Raw genomic sequence first — 15,395 nt, forward strand, 5'->3', positions numbered from 1 at the left:
GTCTGAATATTTAGAAATTAAATATCACACTAATAAGTCATAGGCCAAAGAAGAAACCACAAGAAAAGTTAGAAATGATTTTAAACTGAATAATGATAGAAATACAGCATGTCAAAATTTGTAGCATGCATTTGGCAGGTTTTGGAAGGAAATTTATAAACAATGTTTGTTTTAGAAAAGAAAGGACTCACGTTTTTATTCAGAAACTGAGAAAAGGTGAGCAAATTAAACCGAAAGAAAGTAGACAAAAGGAAATAGTAAAGAAGAGAGATCAAAGAAACGGAAGAGAGACAAAGAGAAAAAAAAATGAAAAAAATCAATGAAGTCAAAAGTTGATTCTTTGAAAATATTACTAAAATTGATAATCCCTTAGTAGGATTGATCACAAAAATAATAAAACTCACTAAAGGTAAGAATGAAATAGGACATTAATATAAATATTATAAATATTGGAAAGATAATAAGGGAATGTCATGGACAATTATATGCCAATAAATTTGAAACTTAGATGACATGGGAAAATTTGGAAAACCTAATTTACTAGAATGGACACAAGATGAAACAGAAAATCTAAGAACCATATATCAGCGATACTGAATTCGTCATGAAAAATTTCCTAGAGAAATATCCAGATCTGGAAGATCTCACTGGTGAATTCTAACAAATGCTTCAGGAAGAAATAATACCCGTCTTGGGGGATGGGCAAAATGGGTGTTAGGGAGTAGGAGATACAGCTTCCTAGTTATGGAATGAGTAAGTCGTGGGAATTAAACGTACAGCATAGGAACATAGTAATACTATTGTTAATAGTATTGTGTGATGACAAATGGTAGCTACAGTTGTGGTGAGTGTGTAGCATAATGTATAGAGACGCTGAATGACTTTGTTGTACACCTGAAAGTAATGTAAAACTGTATATTCAAAAAAATTTTTTAAATAATATCAGCCTTCTATGAACTCTTCCTAAAAATAGAAGGGGAACAATTCCCAACTAATTTTTTTTCATACCAAATCCTGGCAAAGACATTACAAGAATATCTTTTATTTTTTCGCTATCCCTTAAAAATATAGGTATAAGGGCGCCTGGGAGGCCCAGTTGGTTAAGCGTCCGACTTCGACTCAGGTCATGATCTCACTGTTCATGAGTTTGAGCCCCGCGTCAGGCTCTGTGTTGACAGTTTGGATCATGGAGCCTGCTTCGGATTCTGTGTCTCCCTCTCTCTCTCTCTGCCTTTCCCATTTGTTCTCTGTCTCTCTCCCTCAAAAATAACATTAAAAAATATATATGTATAAAATCCTTAATATAATAGTAAATTTAACCTTGTAATGAAAACTATCTTACATTGAACGAGTGAAGGTTTATCTTGAGAAGGTAGTTTAAAATTTGAAACTATCAATGTAATTTCCTGTATCAAGTAATAAAAGAGAACAATATAATCATTTCAGTGATTGCAGAAAAAGCATCTGACAAAATTCTGCACTCATTTTTTTTATTTTTTATTTAAAAAAAATTTTTTTTAATGTTTATTTATGAGAGAGAGAGACAGAGTGTGAGCGGAGGAGGGGCAGAGAGAGAGGGAGACACAGAATCCGAAGCAGGCTCTAGGTTCCAAGCTGTCAGCACAGAGCCCGACGCAGGGCTCGAACTCATGGACCGTGAGATCATGACCTGAGCCAAAGTCGGACACTCAACCGACTGAGCCACCCAGGCGCCCCTGCACTCATTTTTTTAAAAATATAATTTATTGTCAAGTAGCTAACATACAACGTATACAGTGTGTTCTTGGTTTTGGGGATAGATTCCTGTGATTTATCACTTACATACAACACCCAGTGCTCATCCAACAAGTGCCCTCCTCAATGCCCATCTCCCATTTTCCCCTCTCTCCCATCCCCCTTATCAATCTTTAGTTTGTTCTCTGTATTTAAGAGTCTCTTATGGGTTTGCCTCCCTCTCTGTTTGAAACTATTTTTCCCCTTCCCTTTCCCCATGGTCTTCTGTTAAGCTTCTCAAGTTCCACATATGAGTGAAAACATGGTATCTGTCTTTCTCTGACATATTTCTTAGCACAATGGCTTCCAGTTCCGTCCATGTTGTTGCAAATGACTGGATTTCATTCTTTCTCATCACCAAGCACTACAGTACACTCATACAATGGAACAGCGTTTAGCAGTGAAAATGAAGGAAGTGTATTTACACACATAAGTATCTGAAATATACTGATGAATAAAAAAAATGCAAGAAAGAAAAATAAACATACATTTACATAAAGTTCAAAAACAACTCTGAAATATTGGTAGATAAATATACAGTAGAACTATAAAGAAGAGCAAGGAAAAATGAATATTAAGGATATTTGTTACATTTGAGGGGCAGAAGGGGCAAACCAATGAAGAGAGGCACTCGGAAGTATTTATCAATATTGATACTATTCCATCTTAAAGTTGGTTGATTCTTGAGTACAGTATACGGTCTGATTCATTGTTAAATTACTTATACCTCCCTTCCCCAATTCCTGTCCCTGCCATATACCTACTCTTCATTTCTAATTCAGCTCTAAAGTAATAAGTGACTCTGGAGGGTGGATATGCTAATTCAGGTTTCTCTTTCTTTTGATAATTTCTGTGTTTGGATCATGTCTACACAACTCAGTACCTTTTTGTACAAAATATATGAAAATAATAGAAATCAGAGATATTAATTCTTTATAGAAAATCTCTTTAAGACTATGTCTTTCATGAAATCTATTTTTCTCATTTGCTTATGCTTTTAGTATCCTACCTAGGAATCCACTGCCAGATCCATGAATGTTAGCTCCTATTTTCTTCTAAGAGTTTTATAGTTTTAGCTATTACAGTTAAATCTTTAATCTGTTTTGAGTTTTTTTTTTTTATGATACGAGGTTAAGTGTCCAGATTTATTTCTTTCCATGTGAATAGCAGTTGTCTCAGCAACATTTGTTAGAGTATTCTTTCCCCATTGAATTGTCATGTTACTCTTGTTGAAAATAAATTACAAATTGACCATAGCTGTATGGCCTTATTTCTGGACTCCCAATTCTATTGCCTTGATCTGTATGTTATCTTATGTCAATATCACACTGTTTTAATTATTGTAGCTTTGTAATAAGTTTTATTATAAATTATTAATGAGTATGTGTCCTCCAACATCATTCTTTTTCAAGATTGTTTTGGCTATTCAGGGTCCCTAATAATTCCATATAAACTTTAGGATCAGCTTCTATATTTTCTGACAAAAAGATAGTTGGGATGTTGGTAGAAATTTTATTGAATGTATCAAAGGGCAGTGTCAAAAGAGTGAAAGGCAACCTACAGGATAGAGAGAATATTAGCCAGTCATATACTTGGTAATGATGTAGTATTCATAATATAAAGAACAATTCCAATTCAGCAACAAAAGCCAGTCACAAAAGGACAGATGCTGCATGATTCCACTTTTTTGAGGCATGAGTCAGATTCACAGAAGCAGAGATTAGAATGGGCAAGGGGTAGGGGGAAATGGAGAGTTCCTCAATTTGTATAAAGTTTCCATTATGTAGGATAAGTTAGTTCTAAGATCAGCTGTACAGCAGCAGATGGTACAGCATGGTACCTACAGTCAACAATACTGTATTGTGAACTTACTCATTTAAGAGGATCTCATGTTAAAATGTTCTTAATGGCAAAAAACAAAGGGATAGCAGGAAACTTTTGGAGGTGATGCATTATGTCTTATCATCTGAATCGTGGTGGTTTTACGGTATATGCATATGTCTAAATTTATCAAATTGTATACATTATGTGTAGTTTTTTTTATGTGTATCAGTTGTACTTCAGTAAAGCTGTTTGTTTTGTTTTGGTAAAAGAGCAGACTTTTCTTTGAGTCACATGGATGTTCTATCCAAATGGAGTACTTACTATAATAAACCTAAACCTGAGACTAAATAAATATTGCTGAGGAATGGATTAAAAAATATATATGGTTGCTTTTAAAACATTACTTGCTAAGACTACATACATACTTCGGGGGAGAAGATAGATTTTGTGAAAAATAAAGCACATCTCACTGTATAAAAAATGTAAGAAAATGATCTAACCACAATTGAAATGAATAAGTAATCTTTTAAGATTCACAAAACCCCAAAATGAATACAGAATATTTTTAAGTAATCCACAGCATTTACTAATGTTCATGTTATTTTCTTTGCTCAAAGGTCAATAAATTAGAGTTAGAACTAGAAGTTGCCAAACAAAAATTTAAAGAAATGACTGACATCTATCAAAAAGAAATTAAAGACAAAACGATATCAGAAGAAAATCTTTTGGAAGAGGTAGGAAAAACTATGTTTGAAAATTTGTTATCTTAAAACTATATTTTTATTAGCACTTTAAGAGAAAAGCAATTCTTATTTTTAAATTATGATTTTTAAAATATTTAATAAATTTATATGAGACAGTTTCTATGAAGCTTAAAAATATCTTTGTTATTGTAAGTATTTGAGTACTGAGTAGTATATTTTGCCAAGACTAAGATTATAACATTAAAAGGTTATAACATTACAGTGTTATATTGTTATCTTACTTGATAGAACACCCTAAAATAAACCAAAACAGTAATGCATTTTCTGCTTGGCTTTCCTAATATCCTTGTGTTTGATTTCTGCATTTTATGTAAGTAGTGTGTATGGTCTTTGGGTTTAAGTTAAATTTGTTTTTTGTGCATTAATTTTAAGAATCACTTTATTTGATAGGTTGAGAAAGCAAAAGTAATAGCTGATGAAGCAGTAAAATTACAGAAAGAAATTGATAAACGATGTCAACATAAAATAGCTGAAATGGTAGCACTTATGGAAAAACATAAGGTAACTCTTCCCTTTTTGTGTATTGAAAACTATTAATTGGAGCCATATTTATGAATAAAATGATGAAATCAAGATAACATTCTGATATGTCAGAAAACTATGCAAGAATGTCTTATTACAGCTAGAATATTCTTGATCTCTCATTTTTCACAGTTTGGGTCTTAACTACACAAAGCTGAGTTCGGGTGTCACTTCCTTGGTAGAATCTCTCTTTGTCATCTGTGATGTATGGAAGTAATCACTTTTCTTCTGAATTTTCCTAGTAGTCTCTTATAGCCACCTTCTATTTATTTAAGTACATCCCCAGGATATGTATCTGGTAAATATTTATATCATCTATATGGCTAACACATATTAGGATAAACAAATTTTTATCAGTGGTATAAATAGATGAAAGACTTCATGTTTGTTGTGTTTGTGAGAATGCTGTATTTTTTGTTCTAAAAGTAACGTTCTAAAAGTAGTCATTCTTTTAGGGGAATTTACCTTTATTCCCTTCAAGATTTGGAGAGGAGGTAGGCTATATCTATCTATGTTAAAAATTGTTGGTGAAATATAACATTGTTATGAGGTAACCAACAAGAATTAAAAATATTTAAGTAATAAATATTAACAAAATTCATAAAAATATTGGGAACTCGGGGTGCCTGGGTGGTTCAGTCAGTTAAGCATCCTACTCATGATCTCAGCTTAGGTTCGTGAGTTCAGGTCTCACATTGGGTTCCACGTGGAGCTTAACTTTAAAATTTTGTGAACTCATAGATTTAAATATATTTTATATATCTCAATCCAGTATAATCCTTGATGCTCAAATTGTTTATCTTTTGGCCAGCGGGAGGCTCTTCAAACTCACTGGCCAGTCCTTTTGACCTTAATAATTTCTGACAACTTTTTTGCTTTCTATTGTGACAAATGTTCAAGACTCATCCTGTATTCCCAGATCTGGAATCAGTTACTTTTCTAAGAGGCCCTGGCATTCCTACCTTAGTTTTTAAATTATGACATTCAACATTTCTAATTAAAAAGAATTTTTGCTGCTCTTGTGTTAGATTATTTTCAAGACTGTTTTTTTTATGTTTCATTGATTACGTTATATGAATAAAAAAGACTTGAAAAGTTAGGAAAAAACTCAGATATATATCACTGAATTCCTAGACATTGTCTAACAAATATTAAATGCTTAAGAATACCACCATTAATAAAACATGACCTATTTGTGTTCTGATACACCTAAAATATTTTCTCTGTTTAATATAGCACCAATATGATAAAATAGTTGAAGAAAGAGACGCAGAATTAGGACTTTATAAAAGCAAAGAACAAGAACAGTCATCAATGAAGGCATCTTTGGTGAGATACAGAGCAAATAGTACTAATGCCAATTTTCGTATCAGCATGGCTGGTGGTAAAGAGTAATATATTAAATAAAGCCATAATTTTAGAGCTATAGAATCAAAGAATCTTACATTTTGAAAAAGATCTTATGGGTTTGATAAGTGGTTTTCCAATTTATATTCTGAAATGGTGGAGTGAACTATTTTTTCAAATGAATAAATATAAACTCCAGTTACAAATAAATTTGGAGCTCTGATAGAGATGGGGAGAGGAGGAATGGGATATATTAGGAGATGCTGAGGAGGAGAATATACATGGTGTAAATATTTCTTCAGAGAAAACTGTAAGAAATTTGTCTAAATGAAATCTTTAGTCATGTTCAGCTAGCAGGCTATCAGTAGACTTTTAAAGTGTATATATTTCATTAGTGAATTTATTTCTCTGAAAAACCGAATATATCTGAAGCATTTGTTAGCATTGTTTTGAGAAATACATGGATGTACTTGAAAATTTCATATTTTTTTTTCTTTAGGAAGCTGAACTATCTAATTTCAAAAGTGAGCTTTTGTCTGTTAAGAAACAGCTTGAAATAGAAAGAGAAGAAAAGGTAGGTTTTGTGGCATTAAAGTAACTAATTGTACCATTTAGGTGTGACTTTGTTTTCTTAATTTTTTACTGAAGTATAATTGCAACATTGTTCTTATAAACATGTCATACTAGAAAATATATATTTATTATATATATATTTAATATTAATTAAATATTAATATTAATTATATTTATATTAAATATATAATAAATATATATTTTTAAAATATAGTTTTTCCCCATTAGCTTCTTTTTCAGACATATTTAGTATATTCCTTTATTGAAATATTAAACATATAAATATAGCCATACTTTAGGAGTGCTTTTAGATAGAAATACTTGGAAAATATTATCTCATATATTATAAAATGCTTATGTATTTAGATGTGTTTTTTAAACTATTCATCAGGTTTTAGGAAAGAATAATGCCTTATATTTGTATAGTGTTTTGCAGTTTACAAAATGAATTGACTTACTTAAAAATTTTTTGTAATGTTTATTTTTGAGAGAGAGTGCGTGTGCATGAGTTAGTGGGAGAGGGGTGGAGAGAGAGGGAGACACAGAATCTGAAGCAGGCTCCAGGCTCTGAGCTGTCAGCACAGAGCCTGACATGGGGCTTGAACCCACGAAGTGCGAGATCATGACCTGAGCCGAAGTGGGACGCTCAACTGACTGAGCTACCCAGGCACCCTGACAAAATGAACGGGCTTATTTTAAAATGGCAGATACTATTTATTTATTCTTGCTTTCTATAGGACTATCCTACCTAATCCTTATACAACAATGGTATAAGCAATACATATTATCCTCATTTTTACAGAGTTTAGGTTATTTATTCAAGGTCACGTAATAAAAAAGTAAAATGACTTAGAATTCAAATCTAGGTCTATTTTACATGATTCCAAAACCTGTTCTCTTAATGACTCAACAGCAGCCTAGGTAACTTGCACTTTCAATTTCAAGACCCTGTGCATTTGCTCACTTTGTTTCTTGTACTTAATTCCTTTCTTCACTATGGCAAATCTGACACATCTTTCAACTTCCAAAGGTGAGCTTACTGTATATAAGTATTTTCATAGCAGTTTGTACTTATATTAAAATAGTTATGTCACTCTATGCTTCTATTATATTTCAGGCTCTTCAGAGGCAAGGATTATATCTTATTTATTTTTGTTTTCTCTTCGAGCACAGTGCTTTGAAAAAATTTTTAATGTATTTTTTTATTATTTTTATTCTTTTTTTAATGTTTATTTTGACAGAAAGACAGAGTGCAAGAGGGGGAGGGGCAGAGAGAGAGGGAAACACAGATTCTGAAGCAGGCCTGTCAGCACAGAGCCCAACACGGGGCTCAAACCCACAAACCGCAAGATCATGACCTGAGCCAAAGGTCTCAGACGCTTAACCCACTGAGCCACCCACAAGGCTCTGAAAAGTTTCTGCTTTTAATGAATGTTGTCAGAGGAATGACTAAATGGTTTTCTCTTTACCTGTATTAGTAACATATACTTACCTTTATCCTGCTGTTTTAGTAGAAGAGGTCTTCTTCATTGTTTTTAACTACTCTTAAGGTTCTTTTCTTTCCAAATGTTTTCCAGTTTTATTGAGATATACTTGGCATGCAGCCCTGTCCAAGTTTAAGGTACACAGCATGATTTGACCTACATATATTGTGAAATGATTACTGTAATACATTTAACATCCATCATTTCATATAGATGCCAAAAAAAAAAAAAAGAAAATATGTTCTTTCCCTTTTCATGAGAACTCTTAGGATTTACTCTCTTAACTTTCACGTATACCATATAGCAGTGTTAACTATAGTCATTGTGTGGTAAATTACATCCCTAGTACTTATTTATCTTATAACTTGAAGTTTGTACCTTTGACCATTTTCATCTAATTCCCCAGCCCCAAGCCCCTTGCCTCTGGTAACCACAAATCTGATGTTTTTCTATGAGTTTTTTGTTAAAAAAAATTTTTTTTAATGTTTATTTATTTTTGAGAGAGAGAGCACAAGCAGGGCAGCGGGATGGGGGAGGGCAGAGGGAGGGAAACACAGAATCTGAAACAGGCTCCAGGCTCTGAGATGTCAGTACAGAGCCCAACACGGGACTTGAACCCACAAACTGTGAGATCATGACCTGAGCAGAAGTCAGATGCTTAACCGACTGAGCCACCCAGGTGCCCGGAGTTTTTAAAATTTTAGACTCTCATGTAAATGAGAACATGTAAGTATTTGTTTTTCTTTGACTTAATTCATATAGCATAATGCTCCCAAGGTCCATTCATGTTATTGCAAATGGCAGGATTTCCTTCTCATTTATGGCTGAATAATCTAACAGTGTGTGTATATATGTGTATGTATGTGTATCACACTTTATGCATTCATCTGTTGGTAACACTTAAGTTGTTTCTTTGTCTTAGCTATTGGAAGTAATGCTGCTGCGATGAACATGTGGGGACAGATATCTCTTTAGCATAGTGTTTTCATTTCCTTTGGATGTATTCCTAGAAATGGGATGGCTAGATCATATGGTAGTTTTATTATTGATTTTTTTGATGAAGCTCCATACTGTTTTCCATAGTGGCTGTACCAATTTACAGTCCCACCAACAGTGCACAAGGGTTTTCTTTTCTTCTTGTTTTTGTTGTTGTTTCAAGCTTTTATTTAAATTCTAGTTAGTTAACATATAGTGTAATCTTAGTTTCAGTAGTAGAATTTAGTGATTCATCACTTACATATAATATCCACTGTTCATCAGAACGGGTGCCCTCCTTAGTACTCATCACCTATTTATCTCCCTCCATCAACCCCCAGTTTGTTCTCTGTTCTTAAGAGTCTCTTATGGTTTGTTTCCCTCCTTTCTTTTCCCCCTTCCCATATGTGCATCCATTTTATTTCTTAAATTGCATGTATGAGTGAAATAAGACAGTATTTGTCTCTGACTTATTTTTCTTAGCATGATACACTCTAGCTTCATCCATGTCATTGCAGATGGCAAGATTTTATTCTTTTTGATGGCTGAGTAGTATTCCTTGTGTGTGTGTATTTATACCACATCTTCTTTATTCATTCATTAGTGGATATTTGGGGTCTTTCCATAGTTTGGCTGTTGTTGGTAACGCTGCTATAAACAAATTGGGGTGCATATATCCCTTTGAGTCCGTATTTTTATATTCTTTGGGTAAATACCTAGTGCAATTGCTGGGTCATAGGGTAGTTCCATTTTTAACTTTTTGAAGAACCTCCATATTGTTTTCCAGAGTGGCTGTACCAGTTTTCATTCTCATCAACAGTGTAAGAGGGCTCCCCTTTCTCCGCATCCTTACCAACGTCTTTTATTTCCTGTGTTGTTAATTTTAGCCATTCTGACAGGTATGGGGGTGGTATCTCATCATGGTTTTGATTTGTATTTGATGATGAGTGATGCGGAGCATATTTTTTGTGTCTGTTATCCATCTGAATGTCATCTTTGGAAAAATGTCTGTTCATGTCTTCTGCCTATTTCTTCACTGGATTATCGGTTTTTTGGCTGTTGAGTTTGATAAGTTCTTTATAGATTTTGGATACTTACCCTTTACCAGCTGTGCTGTTTGCAAATACCTTGTCCCATTCTGTCAGTTACCTTTTAGTTTTGTTGATTGTTTCCTTTGCTGTGCAGAAGATTTTTATCTTGATGAGGTCCCAATAGTTGATTTTTGCTTTTATTTCCCTTGGCTTCAGAGATGTGTCAAGTAAGAAATTGCTGCAGCTGAGGTCAAAGAGGTTGTTGACTGTTTTCTCTAATAGGATTTTGATGGTTCCTGTCTCACATTTAGGTCTTTAATCCATTTTGAGTTTATTTTTGTGTATGGTGTTAAAAGTGGTTCGGTTTTGGAGTGTCTGGGTGGCTCAGTTGGTTGAGCATCCGACTTCGGTTCAGGTCATGATCTTGCAGTTCGTGGGTTCGAGCCCCATGTTGGGCTCTTTGCTGACAGCTTGGAGTCTGGAGCCTGCTTCAGATTCTGTGTCTCCCTCTCTCTCTGTCCCTCCCTGCTCACATGCTCTCTCTCTCAAACATAAAAAAAATTAAAAAATAAAGTGGTTCAGTTTCATTCTTCTGCATGTCACTGTCCAGTTTTCTCAACACCATTTGTTGAAAAGACTGTCTTTTTTTCCATTAGATAGTCTTTCCTGCTTTGTAGAAGATTAGTTGACTCTATGGTTGTGGGTCTATTTCTGGGTTTTCTGTTCTGTTCCATTGATCTATGTGTCTGTTTTTGTGCCAGTAGCATATTACAGCTTTGTAATATAGATTGAAGCCCAGAATTGTGATGCCTCCAGCTTTGCTTTTCTTTTTCAAGATTGCTTTGACTGTTTGGGGTCATTTGTGCTTCCATATAAATTTTAGGACTGTTTGTTCTACCTCTGTGAAAATGCTTTGATAGGGATTGCATAAAATATGTAGATTGCTTTGGGTAGTATTGACATTTTAACAATATTTTTTCTTCCAGTTTGTGAGCATGGAATGTTTTTCCATTTCTTTGTGTCATCTTCAGTTTCTTTCATCAGTGTTCTATAGTTTTCAGAGTACAGATCTTTTACTTATTTACTTAGGTTTATTCCTAGGTATTGTATGGTTTTTAGTGCAGTTGTAAATGGCATAGATTCCTTGATTTTTCTTTCTGCTGCCTCATTATTGGTGTTTAGAAATGCAACAGGTTTCTATAAGTTGATTTTGTATCCTTTGACTTTACTAATTTCATTTATCAGTTGTAGCAATTTTTGGTGGAGTCTTTTGGGTTTTCTACATAGAGTATCATGTCTGTGAATAGTGAAAGTTTGACTTCTTCCTTGCTGATTTGGATGCCTTTTATTTCTTTTTGTTGTTGATTGCTGTGGCTAGGACTTCCAGTACTATGTTAAATAATAATGGCAAGAGTGGATATCTCTGTCTTGTTCCTGACAGTAGAGGAAAAGTTCTCAGTTTTTCCCCCATTGGGGATTATATTAGCTGTGAATCTTTCATATATGGCCTTTATGATGTTGATATATGTCCCCTCTATTCCTACGTTGTTGAGGGGTTTTATCAAGAATGGATGAGATACTTTATCAGATGCTTTTTTCTGCATATATTGACAGGATCATTACGGTTCTTAGCCTTTCTTTTATGTATGATGTATCACATTGATTGATTTGTGAATATTGAACCAACCTTGCAGCCCAGGAATAAATCCCATTTGATTGTGGTGAATGATTCTTTTAATGTATTGTTGGATTTGACTTTCTCTAGTATTTTGTTGAGAATTTTTGTGTTCATGTTCATCAGGGATATTGGTCTGTAATTCTTGTGTTTAGCTGGGTCTTTGGTTTCAGAATCAAGGTAATGATGGCCTTGTAGAGTGAGTTTGAAAGTTTCCCTTCCATTTCTATTTTTTTGGAACCATTTCAAAAGAATAGGTATTAACTCTTCTTTAAAGGTTTTGCCTGAAAAGCCATCTGGCCCTGGACTTCTTTTAGTTGGGAGTGTTTTGATTACTGATTCAATTTCTTCGCTAGTTATCTCTTTGCGTTTTCGATTTCTTCCTTCTTCAGTTTTGGTAGCTTATATGTTTCTAGGAATTTATCCATTTCTTCCAGATTGCCCCATTTGTTGGCATGTGATTTTTCATAATATTCTCTTACAGTTGTTTGTATTTCTGTGGTATTGGTTTTGATCTCCTCTCATTTGTGATTTTACTTATTTGGGTCCTTTCTCTTATAAGTCTGGCTAGGGGTTTATCAATTTTGTTAATTCTTTCTAGGAACCAGCTCCTAGTTTCATTGATCTGTTTTATTTTTTTGTTTCTATATCATTTATTTTTCTCTAATCTTTATTACTTCCCTTCTTTTGCTGACTTTAGGTTTCATTTCTTTTTCTTGCTCCTTTAGGTGTAAGGTTAGATTGTATATTTGAGATTTTTCTTTCTTCTTGAGGTAGGCCTGTATTGCTATATATTTTCTTCTTATGGCCGCTTTTGCTGCATCCCAAACATTTTGGGCTGTCATATTTTCATTTTCATTTGCTTCTGTGTATTGTTTTATTTCTTCTTTAATTTCCTGTTTAACCCATTCATTATTTACTAGGATATTCTTAACCTCCATGTACTTGTGGTCTTTCCAGATTTTTCTTGTGGTTGACTTTAAGTTTCGTAGTGTTGTGGTTGGAAAATATGCATGGTATGATCTCAGTCTTTTTGTGTTTGTTGAAGCCTGATATGTAACCCAGTATGTGATCTATTTTGGAGAATGTCCCATGTGCACTCGAAAAGAATGTATGCTACCCTAGGATGAAAAGTTCTGAATATTTCTCTTAAGCCCATCTAATCCAGTGTGTCATTCAAAGCCATTGTTTCTTTGCTGATTTTCTGTTTAGGTGGTCTGTCCATTGCTGTAAGTGGGTGTTATATTACTGTATTATTATCAATGAGTTCCTCTATGTTACTTATTAGTTTTATATATTTGGGTGTGCTCAAGTTAGGGGCATAAATTTTTACAATTGTTAGGTCTTCTTGTTGGATAGACCCATTTATTATGATATAATGCCTTTAGTCATCTCTTGTTAGTCTTTGGTTTAAAGTCTAGTTTGTCTGAATTAAGTATTACTACACTGGCTTTCTTTTGAAATCCATTAGCATGATAAATGGTTCTCCATTCTCTCACTTTTAGTATACAGGTGCCTTTAGGTCTAAAATGAGTCTTAGGGTGCTTGGGTGACTCGGTTGAGCATCTGACTCTTGATTTTGGCTCAAGTCATGATCCCAGGGTTGTAAGATCAAATCCCACGTTGGGCCCTGCACTGAGCATGGAGCCTGCTTAAAGATTCTTTCTCCCTCTGCCCCTCACCTGCTTGTTCTCTCTCAAATAAAATAGGAGAAAATAAGTCTCTTGTGAACAACATATAGATGAGTCTTTTTTTTTTAATCCATTCTGACATACCATATGTCTTTTGATTGGAGGATTTAGCCTGTTTACCTCAGAGTGGTTAATGATAGATATGAATTTAGTGCCATTGTATTATTTGTTAAGTCATTGTGTCTGGAGATTTTCTCTATTCTTTTCTTTTATTTTGCTTTTGGTCTTTATTGCTTTTGGTCTTTCTTTCCGAAAGAGTCCCCTTTACTATTTCTTGCAGGGCTGGTTTAGTGGTCATGAACTCCTTTAGGTTTTGTTTGGGAAACTTTTTGTCTCTCCTATTCTGAATGACAGCTTTGTTGGATAGAGTGTTCGTGGCTGTATATTTTTCCCATCAGCACATTGACTATATCATGCCACTCCTTTCTGGCCTGCCAAGTTTCTGTGTGGAGGTCTGCTGATAACCTTATTTGTCTTCCCTGGCAAATCAGGGACCTCTTTTCCATTGCTGCTTTTAGTATTTTTTCCTTATGTATATATTTTGCAAATATTACTATGATATGTCTTGGTGCTGGCGTGTTTTCCTTGATTTTGATGGGAATTCTCTGTGCCTCCTGGATTTTGATGTCTGTTTCCATCCCCAGATTAGGGAAGTCTTCAGCTATCATTTTCTTAAACAAACCTTCTGTCCCTTTTTCCCTCTCTTCTTCTGGGACTCCTGTGGTATGAATGTTATTATGTTTTATGGAGTCACTGAGTTCCCCAAGTCTACATTTGTGATCCAGTATTTTTCTTTCCCTCCTCTTTTCAGCTTCATTATTTTCCATAATTTTATCTTCTGTATCAGTCATTTGTTCCTCTGTTTCTCCCATTGTCATGATCGTTACATTCAATTGGTTTTGCATTGCGGTTATAATATTTATTTTGGCCTGAATAGTTTTTAGGTCTTTTATCTCTGCAGTAAGGGACTCCCTGGTGTCTTCTGTGCTTTTCTCAAGTCCAGCTAGTATCCATATTATTGTTGTTTTAAAGTCTGGATTAGTCATATTACTCTTATCTGTTTCCAGTAGATCCATGATCTTTTCTTGCTCTCTTGGGATGAATTCATCTGTCTTGGCATTTTGTCTAGGTCTTTGTCTTTTTTGTGTGTGTTAGGAAAGCCTGTTATGTTTCTTGCTCCTGAGAGTAATAGCTTTAAGAAGAGGTCATATATTCTGGGCCTGGTGCTTTAGGAAGTGTTTCTGGTGTACACTGTGTTTTGGCTGCTCTTTCCCTTAGGTCAGTCCTCTGCAGTTTCTCCTTGCCTGCAGTGGGGAGTATTTGGACCTTGGCCAGAGTGTGTAGTGAGTTTTAATTAGGTGTGTTCTTGTCTGCTTGTTAAAATAGACCTGATCAGTTATTTGCACTAGACCTGAAGCTTTGCAGCATTCTATTAGGTCAGCAGACTTGGTGCATGTGGGGGGGGGGGGTTGTGCTGGTCTTCTTGGGGAGGGGCCTGCTGCTCTGGTTCTCAGGCACACTTGCCCTAGTAAAGAAGCACCTGCAGAGCACTGGGGGGTGGGGCTTGGCATAAGTGGTTTAGGCCTTCAATTTTGGTGCTGTCCTGCTAACTGAAATTAGTTTACACTAAGGGATAGGGGAGGAAAATGATGTCGGCCCTCTCTCTTGTCCCTGGAGAGTGGAGTTTGCTCCCACTGCTGTCTGGGAAGCCCTCACGGAAGAGCGAACCATCTCCA

The 15,395-nt window shown here is 34.8% G+C and overlaps 1 protein-coding gene across 1 annotated transcript in view; it reads left to right on the plus strand.

The window, feature by feature from the left end:
* Window positions 1–15,395, plus strand: part of SYCP1 (synaptonemal complex protein 1) — a 121,891-nt gene that overhangs the window by 73,303 nt on the left and 33,193 nt on the right. Inside the window, exons 24-27 of the mRNA XM_030327378.1 lie at window positions 4,215–4,331; window positions 4,752–4,862; window positions 6,120–6,212; window positions 6,730–6,804. Of these exons, the coding sequence (XP_030183238.1) occupies window positions 4,215–4,331; window positions 4,752–4,862; window positions 6,120–6,212; window positions 6,730–6,804 (396 nt within the window). The remainder of the gene's footprint in view (window positions 1–4,214; window positions 4,332–4,751; window positions 4,863–6,119; window positions 6,213–6,729; window positions 6,805–15,395) is intronic.

This window comes from Lynx canadensis, chromosome C1, assembly GCF_007474595.2.
Source record: "Lynx canadensis isolate LIC74 chromosome C1, mLynCan4.pri.v2, whole genome shotgun sequence".
NCBI classification, from domain to species: domain Eukaryota; kingdom Metazoa; phylum Chordata; class Mammalia; order Carnivora; family Felidae; genus Lynx; species Lynx canadensis.